Here is a 21053-nt window from a genome sequence, read left to right on the forward strand (position 1 = left end):
GAAAATTTTTAAATACTGATGCAATGTCTTTAATTGTTTTGGTACTTTTTTGGCTATTTCTTCATGATACAGTCTTGGTAAGTTATATTTTTCTAGAAATTTATATATTTCACACATTTTCAAATTTATTTGCATAAAATTATTCATAGTATTTTATATTTTTTAAATTCCCGGTGTATCTATTTGCAATTAAACATATTTACATCTCATTTTTCTTTTTTTCCTCAATCTCTCCAGAGATTTCTTTTCCAACACCAACTTTGCCTTTTTTGGACTTTTTATCTAGTTCCACTACTGTCTTATTATCTCTCCCTTTTATCCTTTTTGAGGTAATCCTGATTAATTTTTTAAAAAATATTTTTTTAAGTTGTAGATGGACATACTACCTTTAGTTTGTTTACTTATCTTGATGTGGTGCTGAGGATCGAACCCAGAGCCTCACACTTGACAGACAAGTACTATATCCCTGAGGACCAAGATTATCCTGATTTCTTTCCCCTAACTTAGCACATTAATTTTTAGCCTTGACCCTTTTCTAATAAAAGTTTTAAGATTATAAAATTCCCCCTAAGTATCATCTTAGAAATATCCCTCAAGTTTTAATGTTTTCAAATCAGTATAATTCTTGAATTTCCATTTAGTTTCCTCTTTGACTTCTAAGTTATTGAGTACATGTCATTTGTGGTATTTTGTTATGGCAGACCAAGCTAACTAATACACTAATACACTAACTAATACACTAACTAATAACTAATAATCTATTCTGCTACTTGGATTTAGAATTGGCATTATCTTTAAAGCCATCATAGGGAATAGAGAAATATGATTTCTGTTCTTAGATCAAGATAAAAAATCTTCACTTTTTTTGTGCAAATGCAACTTTAGAAGCAGATTTTTATATGCTCAATATCCCATGATCAAAATTCTTTGTATCTCTTTTTCATGTTTTAGTTTTCTACTTATCTAGGAAAGCCTTTATTATCCAGTGCTAACAAAAATAACTCCAGGCACAACCTTGAGATTTCAAACCCTCCTGTTGAACAGCTGCTTATAAAAGAAATTCTAAACAGAAAGGAAGAAAATGCTACTGTATTTTCCTGTAAGAAATATTATATTTCTATGAAGTAATATACAGATATAAAAAGAAATAAATTTGATAATAAAGCCACTAATAAGAAACTTGTAGATAGTGTGAAAACTGAAAACATTCAGGAGAATATTAATATAATGTAAGCATCCTTTCCTGTTTTCTTTTATCATGAAAAAATTGGTACCTGCCTTGTATTTATAATAAAAGAGTATTTGAAAGCCCCTATACTTCAGAGGTTATGGCTCCATCCTTTGAAATAAAACATTTGCATTTGTAAAGGTTTATCTTACTAAATATTTGAACTGGACAACAATATTCAAATTGGCATCTCTGTGTTCTTTAAGTTTAAATCAGTACTTCTCTGAAAACTAGGAAAGCTTTGGAATATTTTTATCCAGTCACATGTAGATTAAATAATCTGAAGAATCTGCTAGACTCCTTATCTTGAAACATCCAGTTCTATTGTCACATTAGGAACCAAATGGAAGAGAAAAAAAGAAAAGAGAAATGCAATACCCAAGCCCTTGGCTCATTATCTCTAGATTTAACACCTTATTAATGTCCTGCTGCCTCTGAGGCCTTGCAAGAAAGAGTGCACTCTGAGCATCCCTCTCCCGTTCCTTCATTGTAGATAATATACAAGTGCATACAAATGAACAGGGAGGAAGAGGAATGATTGATGCTGGATGTATGTAATGAGGAATGGTGAGGTGCAGGAAAGTGTTTTAAAGTCACACATACAAAAGCAGTACTCTAATGCAGGATATTAAAATGAGAGTAAAAAATAATTGTCAACACAGTAAAGAGCTTACCTTCGAAGAATCAACTCTGCTTGTTGTTCAGAAATAGTTAGACCCAATATCTCAAGGGACTGGACAATTTCTGAAGCTTCAATTTTTCCTTTAAGGAAATGAAAAGATTATAAACTTAGAACTAACAACTACCTTAGAAACTTTGAATTTCAAATCACTTATTTAAGAGAAAGTTTGAAAAGACGAAGGCAAAACTATGCATTTAGGTAAATCCTATGTTTGCTTAAATACATATTATAACATCAATATGCAAAATTTAACAAATACATTAAACAAGTATAGACATACTATTTCTTTCAGTAATCATATCAGCCTTGTAGATAATGATTTTCCTCTGAAGAAGAAGCTCAAGTGGTCTCACCAAGTAATGTTATTAAGAAACAACAGAACTGAAATTCAAATCAAGATCTTCCAACTCTCCGGTATATTAAATTAAACTAGGATTCATTTAAAAAATCACTATATCCATTGTTTAACAAATGACCAGACATTTATCATGTACAATGTTATATTATCCAATTGGTTAAAGACAAGTAGAAAATGAAGAAATGGAACCAAAGAGTGTGGAGTATTTTTTGAGAAATCCAGCAGTAAAAATAAAGAGAGTAAGGTTAGGAAAACAACGGGAGAGAGAAAAAATTTAGTGTTAGGGAAATCAGACATATTTATGTACAGGAGAACAACCAGAAGAGGAAATAAACAGTAAATGTAAGTGGACTAAATTTCCCTTGAACAGCTCAGACTGAGGATCCAAAGACTGATCTACATGAACTAGGACATAACAAACAGAGGTTCTTCTGTCAAAGCAGCATTAGTAGCAAACTTCTCAGGAAGAGACAAAGACAAAAATCACTGTTAGTGGTGAAAGGAAAGACTTTAACTAAGACAGGGATCCTAAAGAAATGACAGGATCCTGAGAGAATCCTCTTGGGGAGAGGAACCTGGAGAATACAATGGCAGTAAAAGGCATGAACTGTAGCAGCGAAATGCTTCAAACAATATTCTGATAATTCTCCTTTGATAAACACACTCTTGAAGATTTTCATTTAATTCTTGTTATTCACAGTAGTCAATGGCAAATGCTGAATTAGCAAATATTGAACCATTGCTCCTCTAGAAAATTCAGGGTTAAGTTCCTATCAACTTCTAATCACATCTTCATCAACTGACCAATACCTAACTTTTTCTTATGTGTGTTTCTGTTTAAAGACATGTCATTTCTTGGAAACCCAGTAGCACTTAACCACTGAGCCACACTCCCAGTCCTTTTTTACTTTTTATTTTGAGACAGAGCCTAACTTGCTGAGGCTGGCCTTGAACTTGCGATCCTCCTACCTTAGCCTCCCAAGCTGCTAGGATTACAGGTGTGCACTATAGTGCCCAGCAACATTGACCACTTGTAGAAATTTATCTAACATGTATTTTCTGCATGTAGCACACCATAGCCTTCTTGCCACGAGGAACACAAGACAGTACTTCAACTCTACTTTTAGGGAACATTTTGAAAAGCAAAAAATATCCCCGTAAAAAGTACAAGAACACAAAATACATGGTTCAAAATAGACCTTGAAAAGGACATGTTTATAGTCTGAGAGTTGAAATAAGAAGGCAGATGTCACCTTCTCTCCCTCAGCTAGGAATGTACATATTGAACAGCTCAAATATTCCATTGCTTTGTACATGCCCACAAATGGCTGAGAGTGCTGTGAATATACAGTTCAGGGTTACTTTTAAGGCAAGATCTACTCTATGTGCTTTGCTTTAAAGAAGTCTGCTAAATAAAAATATGAACCTATCATGAGAAACTATTTCAAAATATACCAAAAAAGGATAAATTAAGGGACTGGGGTTGTAGCTCAGTGGTAGAGCATCTGCCTATCATGCGTGAAGCACTGGGCTCGATTCTCAGCACCACATATAAATAAATAAAATAAAGGTCTATCAACAACTAAAAATATATTTAAAAAAAAGACAAATTAAGGGGACCCTTCACATTTACTAAAATTGAATCATTAAAATTTCATCTTTATGTCCTGTTTGACTCCGAATTTTCTGAAATGGACAACTGATGTGTGCATAATTTACACATGGGGATAACTGACCACTGATTATCAGGCAACTGATCCTAAGGAAGCTTCATCTCCCTCTTGGCTATTATTCTACATAGAGAATCCATAAGCCCAACCAGAAGGTACATAGCTAAAGGTCTACACACTATTTTGTTTTCTAATTTTCAGGATCAGAGAGTATCTTCTCTAAATTAATTCTGCCAAAACAACTATCAAATGTAAGATAATATGAAACCTTTTCAAATTTTAGAATATTCAGTGTTCATGCCAAAAGAATTATTATTTTTAACCAATCAAATCATCGTAAAGTTCCATAGTTAACATTATATGTCAATAGACAAAGCTATCAACAGCTTTCTTCACTAATACTATGATGTCTACATAAAAATCACAATACTAAAATATTTTTTATTATTTAAAACAGGTATTAGTTGCTATCTTAAAAGAGAGAGACTAAATTTGCATCATTTTAGACTCTTGGAAACCTGAGAAGTAGTTCTTCATAGTTGATGAGGAATAGAAAAAAAGACACACCATCATTATTTTTGTCCAAACTCTTAAATGCCAATTTCATTTTTTTCTCATGGTCTTTAAGGTACTTCATAAATTCTTCAAAATCCAGCTTCCCATCTTTGTTGATATCTCCAGTAACAAAAATTTTCTACAAGAAAAAAATTAGAGATATTTTATTGCTAATATGGATTAAAGTATTAAATTATATACATACTTCAAACAGATATGTTCTCTTCCTACAAGATTAAAGGAACATTTTTTTTTGCCATATGTCATTATCCATTAGCACACAGGCCTGTAATAAAAGCAACTATTCCACTTGAGATTGAACACAGAATTTAAATGTCTAACATAGAATGTTCCCCTTTGATTACCAAAATTAAATATTCTTTTCCTACAGATGATACTTAGAAAAGCTGTCATATCAAACTATCCACTTTTATATTAATAGAAATAATTTTTTCAATTAAAAAATAAGACCTTATGCTATTTGATATCACATGTATACCCTTGCTACCACCAATTAAGATATTCACAATCAACCACCCAAAGCTTATAAATTTTGTTCGACTGATGTTCATGCTTTTCTGGGTAAATAACACTGCATCGCTTCAAGATAGTATAATGATCCGAACTATAACCCTAGACTCAGAAAGATCAGAACTTGGGATCTGCAACTATAGCTATTCTTGTAGGGAGATTTATGGTTTAAAATGCATAATTAGTAAATAATGGGTCATTGAAGCTCATCTCAATCTCAAGAAACTTATAAAAATAAAATAAACAAAAAGAAGGTGAAAGAAAAAATTAAGAGTGAAAGAAAACACTACTGAGAAGGTTAGCAAGGTCATGAGAAGCTGTTTGAAAATATCAATAAAATTGATAAACTCTTGATATTGGCAAGTAATCAATGTCAGAAAATAAACAGAAATACCTAGACATTAGAGACACTAAAGACATTAAGAACAGGCTTATATCAAAAAAATATATAAATGAAATTAGAGAAAAATGCCTAGAAAAAGAGAACTTATTAAAAATTGGCTTAAGCTAGGCTCAGTGGCACACCCCTGTTATCTCAATGGCTAAGGATCACAAGTTCAAGGCAAGCCTCAGCAACTTAGCAAGGCCCTTAGCAACTTGGAGAGAACCTGTCTCAAAATAAAAAAATAAAAATTAAAAAACACAAAGAACTGGAGATGTAACTCAGTGTTTATACAACCGTAGGTTCAATCCTCACTACTAAAAAAAAAAAAAAAAAAATTGACCAAAGACAATAGGAGATCTGAGTAGTCCTATAAATATTAAAGAAATATCACCTGTAATTTTAAAGCATTCCCATGAAGAAAAATTCAGGCCCACATGGTTTTAACAGTAATGTGTAATAAACTTTTAAGAAATAAATAAAATACCAATTTTCCAGAGAATTGAAAAGGTGGGAACATTTTCAAATTCATTTTATGAGGCAGGTATACTCTTGATTCCAAAACCTAACAGGGATGTCAGAAAAAAACAAAACAAAACAATCAAACAAAAGGAAACTGAAAGCACTATAATTAAAATAATCACAAAACTCCTACAAATATGTTAGCAAATTAAACCTAATACTTAATAAAACAGAAAATATACTATATGTGTATGCATGTACACATGTGTATATATATAATAAATAAGGTGAATATATTCCAGTAAAGCCGGGTAGGGTTAATTTTTTTAACTTAACAGAAAAAGAAAAAGTCATATGATTATCTTAATTAGCATTTGATGAATTCAACATCATTCATGGCTAAAAACTATAAGCAAACTAGAATTAGAGACATGCTTCCTTAGCCTGACAAAGGGTATCTCCAAAGAATTCTAGCCTTTTTTGACTTGGTTGGTTTTGTGGTTATCTTATCTACATCCTAAATGGCCTTGATTAAAATAATACCAATTACTACTAACTGTCTTAAAAGCAAATTAATTTCTATTATGTCACTGGAAAATAATTATTACAAATTGATTCATTTTACAAATTATATTGAGAATAATGTTCACCTAGAAATCATTTCCTGATTACTCAAAATATATACAACAGTATGCAGTGAGTAGGGCTGTTCCTGGACGGACCGCATTCCTAGTCTTGACTGGTTTCACCTGTGTGTGAACTATGAGTGTACCAGTAAAATCTAGATCCAGAGGAAGAGGACATGGTCTAGAAACTTCCAGTACAAATTAAACCCATGATTGCTCTAAAGAACAGGGGTAAAAGAAAAAATTCTTAAGAGAAACCACCACCAATTAAAAGGCAGGATATTCAAACTGAAGAGGAGAGGAAGAGGAGGAAAGGAAGAAGGAGAAAGAGAGAAAGAGGAAGAAGGAGAGGAAGAGGAGGAGAAAGAGGAAATTGTTGTGGATGAACTTGAAGGAGAACCTAAACTTAATGTTGACTGCCTGGAAATGAGTATAAAAAGTACTGTATGTGAGGGTGAAGATGGCCCAGATGTGAAAGAGAGGATTTCACCTTATCTAGAGTGTGCTAAAATTCCATAAACAGGTGATATACAGTCATAAGTTAAAAAGACAAGCTGAAGCCATACATGTTGTTGACTTATTAAATTTTCTCAATAAAGTTTCACAATTTTCTCTGAAACAAAAACATATTCAAGATTTGCATCACCCAAAAGAAAATGTCATAGCATTTATGAATCCCATCTATGTACTTAAGATTCAACTAAGAAGTTCATATTTTGGTCATTGGAAATACTAGTGAACATCTATAATTTGGAAAGGGGATTGAAATTGCAACCTCTCTTATAGTAAGCAGACTTCCAGAGTGACAATCACCTGATGACTCTAATTTAACAATAATATAAAAAAACTAACTTGTCCCTTTTGAATTATCTAGCATATTCCTCTGTGAAAACAATGAAATCCAACTAAAAGAGTAAACAAAAACTATTTATTGTGTCTAGGTATAGCAAGGAAGTCAGCATCCATTGGACATGATTGGCAGAGACTCACAGGCCAGTGAAGTAGGAAGGCTACAATAGGAAAGGGAGGCTAGGGGTTCTCCCAGATTGGAGGCTGTGGGCACAGGAAAGCTGTAGGCCAGATAACAAGAGGTGGAAGCATCCTGTGTGATTGTTTAAGGCTGCATATTTGGCCTTCTTTGGTTGGTCCTAAGTTGGTCCTAAGTCAGGATGAAAATTAAATAAGCTGTCAGGGTGAGCTTTAGGAGTCTTAAATTAATGGAATCCCAGCCGTTTGGGGCTGAAAGTTACAGAAGTTACTGCTTAGTTTCCTGGACTGTCTCAGGAAATAGAAATCTGACTTTCTACAAATCTGACATAAACTGGTTTCCTGGTCTGTTTACTTTAGATAAGGGGCTGGTTTCTTGGGCAGGTTGTTGTAGGCATAGTAAAGAGCAAAACAAAACAGAGTATCATTCAAAAAACCCATTAGATAGCTACCAAAATAAAAACTTTCTCTTGCATTTTAACAATACAATGTAAGTTTCTATCTTTTCTCTAAATCAGTTGAATCCTCAGTCTATATAAATGAATATCCTACTAGGAAAGCTAGGGACACATGAGACTGAGAATTCATGAAGAACATTCAACTTTAAAAGGAAAAGGAAAAATACTTCAGGGTTTGGCTTTGTTTTGTTTTTTCAGGAATTGGGAAACATAATACAGAGAAAATGTTTTGGACTGAACTGTTCCAGAGACAATATCCACTCCAGGCCTCTGTGATCACAGAAGTGTTCCTCAGCTATCCAGCACTGTGACAAAATACCTGAGAGGATCAAGGTGGAAAGGTTTATTTTGGCTCAGTTTCGGTCCATGGTCCCTTAGCCCTCTTGCCTTTGGCCTGTGGTAAAGCAGCATATTATCAAGGTGTGTGTGGTAGAGCAGAGCTACTCACCTCATGATGGCTAGAAAGCAAAGAAAGAAAGAGAAGGGACAAAGATCCCAATATCCCCTTCCAGGGTACACCCCCATATGACTGGAAAACTTCCCAAAAGGTCCCACATTTTAATGGTTCCACATCTCCCAATAGCACCACAGCCAGGACAAAGTTTTAACACACAGGCCTTGGGGGACAATTATACAAACCATAGCAAAAGTTGAAGAAACCAGAATGCAGTGCTTGGTGTATGGAATGTGTGTGAAATATAATTGATACCAACTAAATAGATGTTTAAAGTAAAGACTCCCAAGTTCATGTGGCTAATAGGAAGAGTCTTACTAAATTTTAACATGACAGAACTCAACAGACATTTTTGTGATCAGAAAGTACCAATTGTCTGAAATAAAATTCACAGTCTTTACTTTCAAGGGTCACCAAGTCTACTTGGTCAAATATCAAAGAGCAAATATAATCAGAAAGTAATAATTATAGATAATAATTGTTTCCAGGGAGAAAATAAGTTGGAAATAGAATTATTGGAAATAAGTTGGAAATAGAATCATTCACAAGGCTGTAAATATTGAGAAAGAGCCTGTAATTTAGCCTGTTAGAAAGAGAAAGATTCACATAAAAAAATTATGTCCACGATCAGTCTTAATAATTAAGGTCTGATAATTAAAGCACGATTGAGGAAACCTCAGCAGTGGTGAAAACCCAAGAACAAAGCCACTCAGACTTTCCCTCTTCCAGGAAAAGAAACCAAAACCTAACATGAGAGAACTTCCAGCAACCACTCCACTGGCCACACAGGTAACATGATTCTTCCAGTCCCCAAACCCCAGAGGGAGCATCTTGAGCCTAAATGCCCACTTAGGCTACTAAAGACAGGTGGCCACCTTGAGCAAACAACTGGAAAGTAATCCCAAATTAGAAATTTTAGTATAGCCAGGGAAAAAACTGAGATGCTTGAGAAAAGTATTGGCTTCGTTGGGTTATTCTTTATAAACAGTAACTTTGATAGACCCCAGGAACACTAGAGGCTTGGGTCAAGCTTGGGAACATGTAAATTTGGCTTTACAGCTCTCCCAGAGGACCCTCCAGGGTTCCCAGTCACAGCATCTCTCTGATCAAAACACCAACGAAGCCCATCTCCTCGTCCTCCTTCAGGTTGTGAACAACCCCTAGGTCCTCCAGGCCTTTCTGAAGTTCAAGGATTGTCCAGGGTCCCATCTTCATTGTAGTCCAGGTACCAAAAGAGATTACCACAGAGATCATCCATCTGCTGTGCCTCAGGAGGTAGGAATGGTCCACGATGCAGTCTCTGCATCCCCCAGAGGCAGAAGTTCCCAGAAGTGAGATAAGGAGAACCTCTGCCCACCAGGAGTGCAGTGAGAAAGACACCTAAGATAGCAGCCTCCTGGGAGCTGCCAAAGACAAAGCATCTCTGTGTGTACCTTTGCAGGAAGGAGAGGGTTTCCTGAGGAGCAAGGCAGCAAGGCAAGTGCAGGGCCGAACCTGATGGCCAGCATTAGGGGCCGCCAGGAAGGGAGGCCATGGAGTTCGGGCTACACTAGCAGGTGAGCTGACCACATGCTTTCTTTCCACTGCAGGTAGAGCTGAGAGGGGCGACTTAGCTCCTTCCTCCAGAAACTTCCAGAGACCCCAGCACAGAGCTGTCTAAAAAGTAGAGTTTACTTTTTCGGAAAGGTGGATATGAGTGTTGGGACTTGAGACTGGCAGGTAAATGGCCAGGGTTAAAGTCCACCAACTCTTTTTTTTTTTTTTCTTTTTAAGTTAATAGGTTGCAAATGTATAGAAATCCTTTTAGGGTTGACGTGCTGTAGAATTCCTGCCAAAACATTGGGAAATGAATGAAAATCTGCCCTTGTGGGCCTTTCCTTCTGTGATCCCCTATTCCCACCTCCCACCTGCAGAGAGCAGTGGTGTTGTTTTCTTCTTTCTTTTCACTCAGTATCTACAATGGTTTTAGTCAAAGCCACTCCAGCCTTTAACAGCTGTTAGAGCACATGGGGAGGATAATCTCAGAATGGGTAGAAGTTCAGTAAACTGGGGTCCCACGGAGAAGGTGGGAGACACTCATAAACAACATCTGTGGCTTTTTAATCCCCACCCTCCAGAACCACAGGGGCCCTGGCTTCCTCTGCATGTTCCCTCTGCATGTTCCCCCTTCCTGTTCCACTGGAAGCTGTGGTCACTGTAAAAAATCTCCACTTTTTGTGTAATTTATTTCCCTAAATAATATACTCTTTTAAAAGGGGAATATTAAAATTCATAAGGAAAATTTAAGTCAGCTGTTCTCTGTTAGCTCTGCATATCATGTCACGTATTGGAAACATAAAGAGGACCATTACATGTCCTTGAAATATGGTGGGTTTCCCTTTAGGAGAAGGTTGCACTGTGCTTAGTCATAAGTACTACCTTAGGCTGCGCAATAAACATTTCCCCCAGAATGGTTGAGCAGTGGCAAATGTCTAGTTGTTTCACAAGATGCACTGTGGCTCAGTCAAGAGTGGATTCTTCCACAAAAGAGGAGCTTATATTTCCCAAGAAACATTCCTTCCCTGAGCTCTGCAGGGGATGCAGGCAGTGGCCAAGGGTTATAGATGACATGTTCAGATAGAGAATAAGCTTCTAAAGGACCAAAAAGAAAACACAGAAGTCAGAGGCAAAGTAAGAAGGAAAATAGACTGACAGCATTTGCAGAATTGATAAGAGAGCAGCCATAAGGCTGATAGTGTCATCCAATAACAAGCAACTCTTTTTGTTGAATAGCTCCTTCCACTTTTTGAAATTACCTTGTTCATTATTTATTATTTTTTAGTCCCCATTTAAGTAATACACAGAGCCTAGTATAGGTAGTTTCAAGACTACAAGGATAGACCCCCTTTGTCTTGTTCACCACTATACACGCAGTTTATTGAACACTGCTGGCACCCTTCAAAAACATTGATTGAATGCACTGAATATTTACACTGTGTTATTTGGTGAGTTATTAGCCATTCCTAGTTTATATCTGGAGCTTCCGGGCATTAAATGACTTTCTCAAGGCCACAAGTCTAGTGAGTGATAAAAACATTTGGATCCTGTTCTGATTGTGCAGCCTATAATCACTATATGCACTGCAACAGTTAATGTGTAGTAAACATGATGGCCCATGTTTCACAGTGAGGCTTCAAACTCAAACTTTCTCAACAAATCTTTTTGTTCTTTTCATAAATCCATATATATATATATATATATATGTATATATATATACACACACACACATATATATGTATATATACACACACACACATACACACACACACACTTGAATACTGATAAAGGAGATAATTCTGAATGGGCTAGGGTAAAATTATAAAAGTGATGTAAGGCCTTAAACAATGGTAAAAATCTACTAGGCAGAATGAGAGAAAGCCCAGGCAGAGAAAAGGAAATAAATGGGGGTAAATATACATAGTTGTGGCCCCCACAGGGAACACAGAAGGTTGGGGGTTTGGGAAAGGGACTGAAAGTTTTAGAATGCTGTCAAGGCGGAAAGGGTAGAAGGCCTTACTATGGAGTTCTTCCCTTTATTTTTTTTTTCCTTTTTTTAGAAACTTTATTTCCACAAGGAAAAAAAAATAATATCGTATTTTAGAATATAAATCAGGAGAAACAGGAAAAGACACAGATTTTATATATTTAGAACATCTGACATACATGTAATTGTAATTCCACTGTTTTTCTTGTACCTTAATCCCCCTGCTGAGATGCCTTAAAATGTACCTCTATGACTCGTATATCATGTTTCTTAGTATCATTCCAAAAGCTAAAATGGTTCTGTTGGTTGATATATTTTAATGGAATAAATCCTCCTGGTTAACAGAGGAATTATCTCATGGAATGGAATGCTGAAAAGAATTTCTATTCAAAGCAATAAAATTTGCTAAGTTGCTGTTTTTGTGTGTGATTCTATTCCATTTTTAGTTGTAAAATGTCCCTTCTCCAGACAGAAAATCAAAATTGTAGAATATAAGAATTTAAAAAGCCCCTAGATCACTCTACTGACACAGCCACTCTGCTGACACTACCTACTTGTTCAGCACACAGTATCCCCATGAGAACTGAGAGTCCTCAGGGAGTTCATAATCTAGTACATGTGAAACCACATTTTAAAGGTTTTTGTTTTGTTTTTTTTATGTGAACTTTCATACCCAGTCACGTGTGCTCTTGTTAAAAGCTCTGTCCAGGAGGCAAGGGAGATATCTGCATTTTAAGAATAATAAAATTAAAGCCTGAGTAAAGTTTAAATTTGACTGTAACTATATGGTCAGTTCACACAAAGAATGGAACTCTTCGAGCATGCTAGTTCCATTCCTGCTCTTTTCATCAGTTTTAGTCCATGTGGACTACTATTACCATGTACTTGCTCAAACAACAGACATTTATTTGTCACAGTTCTAAAGGTTGAAGTCCTAGATCAAAACACTATCAGATTCAGTATCTGCTGAGGGCATGGTGGAAGAGGCAAGGGAGCTCTCCTGGGTCTCTTATAAGAGTACAAATCCTATTCACGAGAGCTCCATCCTCAGGACTTACTCACCTAGGTCCCATTGAGGACTATTACCTCAGGGGTTAGCATTTCAACATAGGACTGGGTAGATACAAATATTCAGTCCATAACAGTTATCTCCTCAGTTCAAGAGTCCTATGATGCCTTCAATTCTATATCTCCTAAGAAAGTTACAGTAAAAAAGGTGACTATGAAAATCAGGCAAACAACTTAGTTTTAAAATGGCCTAGAATTTCCCAAGCTAACTGAACACCTTTGTTAAATAGCAAGAACTGAACTTGGGTAAAATGGCCAGCTGCTCACCATGATTTTATGTTCCTCATAATTTTCATTTTGGTAAATTAAAATTTAAATTATTTCCTCCAACTTTAATGTCCTAAAATGCGACTCATTTTTTTTCCATCAGAGTACCTCAAATGACACCTAAAAATTGGGACCATCTTTTAGAATGTTTGAACGTGGTGTTTTGCAATGTTTTGAACAACCAACAATAAAAATTAAAAATAAAACAAAGTACATAAAAACAAAACAAAACAAAACAAAAAAAACAGGAGTGGGAACAGAGCAGGAAGTAGAGGATATGAAACAAATGATGACAAAGAAATGAAGACTCTCAAAAGGATAATTAGATAATTAAAGGAAAAACAGTAGTGGCTGAATATATGTCCTTGTTCCTCATACTACATTGTAGTCTCAGTCCATATTCTTATATTTCTGAGCCTCAGGGAAGTTTATGTGAATTTTCTCTTTTAAACATAATGTCATAGTAAAGAGATTTGGAAACACATACAAAAAAGGTGTTATATCAGCAGAAACTTCAGTGATTTTACTTCCTGCTAGTTCTTAATTTTGTCTCAGGACTTTCCATAAAGTCTCTCCCTTGGATAATTCTGGAACACTTAATAATTTCTAGCTATTTCTTCCTTATGAAATACATTCATTCCATCTAAGATCTAAAGAAATTTAAACTGAAATTTGCTCTCTTCTAAAGGTTAAATTCATTACAAAAATCTTGGAAACATGGAGAGAACAGAAAATCAAATGGAAATTTATAGGGATTTAATCTGAAATATTTGTTTTAGATGCAACTATTATCTTGAAGCCATCTGTTGAAGAGTCACCCTATAGTTCTCACTTCTTTATACTTGAGTAGACTATATAATAAGTCCTTGACATTATACAAACACTTGACCCATGCCTTGAAAACTTTCTCCCACAAATATTGACTGTGTAATCAAATTGAAGTATTTGATTAGTTCCTGTTTCCCAGGCATGATGGTTAATTTTATGTGTCAACTTAACTGGACTAAAGGTTGCCCAGTTGACTGATAAAACTATTTCTGGATGTGTCTATGAGTATATCTTTGGAAGAGATTAGCTTTTGAATCAGTAGACTTGAGTCTAGATTGTCCTCATCAATGTGGGTGGGCATCATCCAGTCCTCTGGAAGGCTGAAGAGAACAAAAATATGAAGGAAATTAAAAGAAGTTTTACTTTCAGAATGGAAGACTTTATAAAGACTGATATCCTAATTGGATGGAGAGGTGGAAAAATATAGACTGTTAGTCAAAAGAGAGTTGACTACAAGGTTTCTGCAAGGCAATGCAAATCTCTATTTAAAGAGACCCTCAGACTCAGAAATTTCGATTCCTCAAAATTTGTCCTATGAAGATATGCAACTCAAAATGAAAGAAAAAAACATGAATACCCAGGGATTCACTACAATTTCACTTATAATCATTTTGAAACTCTGAATAAAATAATTAACAATAAAGAATTAGTAACACATGCTACAATTGTGAAATGGAGTATTATAAAAATCAATCAAAAATTCTCAAAACTTTTGGTATCAAGATGCTTTTACTATCTTAAAAATTATTAAGGACTCCAAAGAGCTTCTGCATAATATCACAGGAACCATGGAGCTATAACTCACAGATCTTCCTTCAAGGGGTCCTGCTGTGGGGAACACAGCTGACTTGGCATCCTCTAGTCTCTTGCCTTGGCACCTTCAGATGCACCACAGTGAGCTCCACTACCATCATTTCCCTTGGCTGCTTTCAGCCAGTGACTGGACATGGTGAGGAATTCAAGCTGGATCATTTCCGGACTTGCTCACAAATAACGTTTGGCTGGATCCCTATCAGCCTGGCCCAAACTTTGGCAGAGCTTCTCTGTTGAAGTTCTTCTTACACAGTCCTTCCTCCCCTCCCCCATGAACGAGGAGGGAAAAACTGGATCCTAGTTAACTAAAGGGTCAATATGGGTGCAAAACAAAAACAGCAATATTACATTGCATTACAGCAACATCTAGGAGTGGCCTTGAAAAATAGTAGAGAAAGAAAATCTTCCTAGTGGGAGGAATCATTCACTTTGTATAGAAAGAGAAATCTCCTTACGTGAGAAGATAGGTAATCACTGAACTAGCACATGGCCTGTCCAGTTCACAGTAAATACTGTTCAGCAGTTGGCCTAAACCAAGGAATTCACTGGCCATATCATACACCACATATCTTAGTCCATTTTCTTGTCACTATAACAAAGTGATTGAGAACCAAAAATTTATATAGTGTGTGTGTGTGTGTGTGTGTGTATGTGTATGTGTGTATATGTATGTATGTGTATATATATATGACTCTGGAGGCTGGGAAATCCAAGAGCATGGTGTTGGCTTCTATTCAGTACTTGGTGAGCGCCTTCCTGCTGCATCATGACATGACGGAAGACATCACACAGCAAGACAGAGCAACATTCTAGCTTGCATCTCTCTTCCTCTTCTTACAAAACCACTAATGCCATTAGAGGGACCTCACCCTCATGACCTCACTTAATCTGAATAAATTCCTAAAGGATTCTTCTCCAAATGTCATTAGCATATGAATTTTGGTAATAAGTTTCTAACACATGAATTTGGGGGGTACCCATTCAAAACACAGCATCAGGCCATCTAGGAACAGCCAACCTCACAGAATAGTGGAATGGTCTAATGAAAGCACAACTGAAGAGCACAACTAGCAGACAACATTTGACAAAGATGGCCTTGAGGATACAGTGTATATGCTCTAAAGGAGAGCCCTCTATATGGCTCCCTCTATATGGCTCTAGTAAGTCGCTCAATGGGAAGAATAAATAAGTGTAGCAACCAAGAAGTAAAAGCAGGAGTGTCCTCACCATCACTCCCAATGACCCACTGGGGGACTTTTTCCTTTCTATCCTCACAACTCTCAGTTTTGCAGGATTAGTTTCTGGCCCCTGAAAATGACATATTCTTGCTAGGGAACACAGCAAGTATCCCATTGAACTACAGACTACAGGTGCCTTGGGACATTTTGTATTCCTTGTGTTCAGAGACCAATAGGTAAGAAGAGACATCACCAAGTTGGTAGATGTAAATTGACTCCAATCAGCAGAAGGCAGTGCTGCTTGACAGAGTAGAGTATATATGGAACTTGGGTGATCCACATGGATCACCCATCCTGATGCTCCCTTGATCAATTATAACTATGCATGGACACATACAATACTGGCCTGAGAATCTTGAACCCCTCAGGAATGAAGGTAAGTAACAAATACCTGTAGATATTATAGCTGTGGATGAGTGGGATTTAAAATAGATAGTCAAGAAGGGAAATAGAGGTCTAGTTATAACCAGCTGCAGCCATGGGGACTGAAGTTTATCTCATGGATATCCTTCAGGAAGAGAAGCCAAGAACCATAAAGGAGCTCTCTCCTAAAGCTATGCAAAGAAGCACATCTCTCTAGCACAAGGAGTGGTCACAGTGGTGGTCAGGGACATGAGTGGCTCAGCAAACTTTCCAGAACACCTGTCTGTAGAAGCAGAGTTGATGGACAGCCTATTCCTGCCAAATCTTTGAATCTGCAGCACTCATGCTAAGTTCACACTTGCCTTGGGCTGCTCCAACCAATGTCTAGGCACACTGTGGGCACACTGGTGCCCACTAGCACTGGGCAGCCAGTGCAGGACTGCCTTAACTGCATTTCCTTAGTCACTACCCATTAACCTAGTTGAGACTTTCTAACAACTATGCTTGGGACTGGAGTTCTTCCTAAATTAATCCTTCTCTCTCACACTCTTGAGCACTTGCCTAGCATTCCTGAAGCTCTGGGTTCAATCACAGTCCTTTTTAAAAAACAAAACAAAACTTGTGTCATGGTCTAAAGTCTAAAGACATCCCCTCCCCCATCTTACTATTGTTTCCTCTTATCCCTCACAGGCACAGGCATTTCTCCCAATAAATCTTTTGCACACTCAATCCCATTTTGGTTCCTGCTCCTTGGAGGATAAGAACTGATGCAGTTAGTAGCAGGAGAGATCAAAGACAGAGGCAGTGACAAGAGCTGGGGGCTGGCTCACTCACTGCCCAGTAGACAAAGAACATCTCATCCTGACTAGAGTGTGGGGCACATACTATCCTTTGCACAAAGTGGGACCCAAATGCTAAAGATTTCACCAGAGGTGACCTGGGAAAACTAAATGGCTAAGAGAAACACTCTGGCTCATGGCAATGATTCAGGCATATTAAAAATATGGGGGAACAGAGCTCAAAGGGTAGGAAAACGGTATAACGTAAAAAGGAGCAATTCACCAGGGAGAGGTAACAATGCCAAATTTGAGTACACCAGCAGCAGAGTCTCAAAATATAGAAGAGAAAAAATTGGTAGAATTGTGAAGAGATGTTGGTTAATCCATGTAGAGGGAGATGGACACGTGTCTTTCATTAGTAGTAACAGAAACAGTTAAAGGCTAACAGTTGTTGAATATTTATGACATACAGATGTTAGTCTCACTACTTTTATATTTTAATTCATTTATTCTTCATTATAACACCGTGACGTGGTATTATTGTTACTGAGGCCAGAAGAGTTAAGAAAATAGCCTCAAGTAAACCAGCAGAAGTAACAATCATGATGTAAACCTATGCAGCCTGACTGAATCTTCCTTATTTTTTTACTACTTAGCTATTCATGTAGAAAGATGTTTATCTTATTTTATCCAAAACTTCTAGTGATCATACAACATGTTTTTGGCTATCTTGTCCTACCTATGCTGGAAATAGAAATTCTAATAACTTATTTAAATTTTTCTTTTTTATTATCAAAAAAATGGGCCACTGCTTTGTGAGTCGGAGTATTTCAAGTTATAGCCTTAAATCTTTTTGTATTACTTTGTTCAATGAATAAAACAGGATCCACACCCATTCTCAAAAGGGCTAGTCTCAGTGGAAGCCACAATAATCAAATAAAATAAAACCACTTGAAAATTTTACCAACAAAGATATGTGAGACAAAGGACCTACACATAGCAGCAAGTAACCAACTCTTCTCTGGAGGGTAGCCCAAAAGGCATGCCAACGATGAAATTATATTTACCCCAAATTAAAACAATGCTTACCTAATTATAAAACTTGCATTGCAATCATTTTTCTAAATTGAAAAATGAATAATACAAAAGTAAAATGAAAAAAAATTAGAAAAAGCAACCTAACTCCTATAATCCAGAAATATCCATTAACCTTTTATGGAAGTGCATACCAGTCAGAGTAAGAACTCTGGGAATGGCTAGTAATGCCTGGCCTGAGCACAGAGATTGAGATCGCATGTATGAATAAAATACATTTTATGTATCTTTACTAAATATACACACATATGACAGTGATACATATGTGCCATTCTGACCCCTATGTCTATATATACACGGTTTTATATAACTTATTTTGTAATATGCTGTTAAACTCTTTTTTCCTGATTTTGGTTCACTTTTTATTAATCAGTCTTGCCAAAGGTTTGTCTATTTTATCCATAGTTTCAAGGAACCAACTCAAAAACATACATTAGGAAATTTAAAGTACACTAAATAACATGTGAGTCAAAGATATAGTCATTTTGGAAATCAGAAAATAATTGAAACTAAATTACAAAAATAAGTAATTCCAAAAATACTTGTGGGACCCAGCCAAATAAGTGATTAAAGGGATATAATATCTCAAAATTCATGAGTATGCATTTGATTCAAGAAATTAGAAAACAGGCAAATGAGTAAACCCAAAGAAAGCAGAAGGAAATAAACAGAAATTAATCAAAGAAAATAATCAGGTTCAGTCAGCAAAAAAGGACCAAAAGTTGTTTCTTTCAAAGTGTGAACAAAATAGACAAATCTATGGCAAGATTAAAGAGGGTGGAGGAGGACAGATATCAGGAATGAAATTACTCATCTACAGATATAATCACAAGTTTTATAAAATCATGATTAATATGAACCTTGGGCAAAATGGGCAGTTTCCCAAAAAACAAACAAAACAAAACAAAACCCTTGTAACTAACTAAATCTAAGTCAAGAAGAAATGGTAAACTGAGAGGTCTATAACCACTAAAGACATTGAGAGAGGAGTTTAAAATTCAAGTTTAGAACAGTTGTTGGCCCTCTAGTAACCCAATCACTTTCCCTCTTGGGGTAGGGAATGCCACAGTATCCTCTTGCACTCTATCAGGGGTTGGAGAAGTTCCAAACATTGTATCTCCACCCAGCTAAGGGGACTGAACTTCAGGAACACAATTAAAATGACTCAGAGGTCAAACTGCTCAGCGACAGGCCAATCCTTCAAACCAATCCATATACTCAGGGTATGGATTTAAGAATGTCTTAAATACTGGAATGTCGCCATTCCTCCTCAACAAGTGGGGAGAACCACTGGTTTCCAAACAGATTTGAAACAGTGAATATCACTGGCTATGTAACAAAGCTGCTTCGAGGAGACACAAAATGAATCTTTTACAGAACTAGGGGCCCATTTAAGTCTGATGGCTAAAAAAAAAAAAAAAAAAAAAGATTTAAAAGTTTGCAAGACTACAACAGGCAAGTAAAGACCCCGGGATGCATTCAGAACAAAAGTGTCATGGGAGTGGGTTTAAATTGTAACAGCGTCCGTGGGCCAGAGTGTTCACAACACTAATGTTATCTTGGAAAAATACCCTCAGCCTTTCAGTCCAGCTTCTGTTATGGGGCTAACTGGCTGCGCGCCTCTTTCCGAGTCTCTGAACCCATCCGCGGGCTGGAAGCCACAGTGCCGCCTTCTTCCTGGCAGAGCCTTGGGCCGCCACCCTCCAGGATTCTGGCAGCGTCCCCAGAGTGCCTGCAGCCCTCCCAGCGCTCCAGCAGCGCCCCAGCAGGGACCCACCTCCTCAGCGTCCTGGCCCAGCGGGATGCCCAGGCTCTTGAGCCCCTGCTGCAGCTCAATGATGTCCACAACGCCGTCCCCATTGCGGTCCAGTGCCTGGAAGAGGGTCTCATAGCGCGTCGGCGGCTCCGCGTCCTGGCAAGCGGCCGCGGGCAGCACAAAGCTCCTCAGCCAGCGCAGCATGGTTCCGGAGGCGTGGGGCGGCCCAGCTCAGGAAAATCACTGGAGGTGGAGGCCGAGGGCCGCTCAAATGCGACCAGGACCCGCGCGAGGCCTGGCTGGGAGGGGCCCGCGGACGAACAGCCTTAGGGGCGTCGGCGGAGGCGAGGCTTCGGCTTGGCACGCAGGGCGCAGGAACCCAAAGGCTGCCCGAGAAGGCTCGACGTGCAGGGTGTGGCCTACCAGCTGCTGCTCCGGGAGGAGCTCCCCTAGCGCGGGCCTCCTCGAGAGGCGTCCGGGGCTGGGCGGGGCTGGGCTGGGCTGGGCAGGCTGCAGGCAGGAAGTGAAGTGCTGCAGTGTGGGGCGGTTGGGGGAAAGGTGTCCGGCTCTGTCCGGAGTCCAGCCGTAAGGGAGGGAGCCCCAGAAAGTTACGGGCTTTATCGTTACCGTATTAATGGCTTGCCGGTAGCTGGCTTGAAGTGCGGGTAGCTTATTTTAAAGGTCCCCCTCCGACTTGGAGCATTGACCAACAATTGCCCAAAGGTGGCTCTCTGCCTGGAAAATGGGCCATGTCGGGCTCATCTCACACGGATCTGTAACTTGTAGGGGTAACTCCACAGACATCACACACCTCGCGGCTTATCTTCCATTCACAAAAACAATAGAGTGGCTGAGTGCATAACCCGGAAATCTGCTTTAGGAAGCAGAAGAATGAAATCCGAAAACATTTTTTAAAAAGCACATGGAAAG

The 21053-nt window shown here is 37.7% G+C and overlaps 1 protein-coding gene across 1 annotated transcript in view; it reads right to left on the reverse strand.

Annotated features, from left to right (window-relative positions):
* Positions 1-20594, reverse strand: part of Slc25a24 (solute carrier family 25 member 24) — a 52799-nt gene extending 32205 nt beyond the window's left edge. The window contains exons 1-3 of the mRNA XM_046427585.2: positions 20145-20594; positions 4506-4632; positions 1903-1990 (exon numbers count right to left, since the gene is read on the reverse strand). Coding sequence (XP_046283541.1) covers positions 1903-1990; positions 4506-4632; positions 20145-20327 — 398 coding nt within the window. The 5' untranslated portion in view covers positions 20328-20594. The remainder of the gene's footprint in view (positions 1-1902; positions 1991-4505; positions 4633-20144) is intronic.
* Positions 20595-21053: the final 459 nt, after the last annotated feature.

Source organism: Marmota monax, unplaced genomic scaffold, assembly GCF_021218885.2.
Source record: "Marmota monax isolate L192 unplaced genomic scaffold, Marmota_monax_Labrador192_F-V1.1 WCK01_AAM20220418_F8-fsc00184, whole genome shotgun sequence".
Classification (NCBI taxonomy): Eukaryota; Metazoa; Chordata; class Mammalia; order Rodentia; family Sciuridae; genus Marmota; species Marmota monax.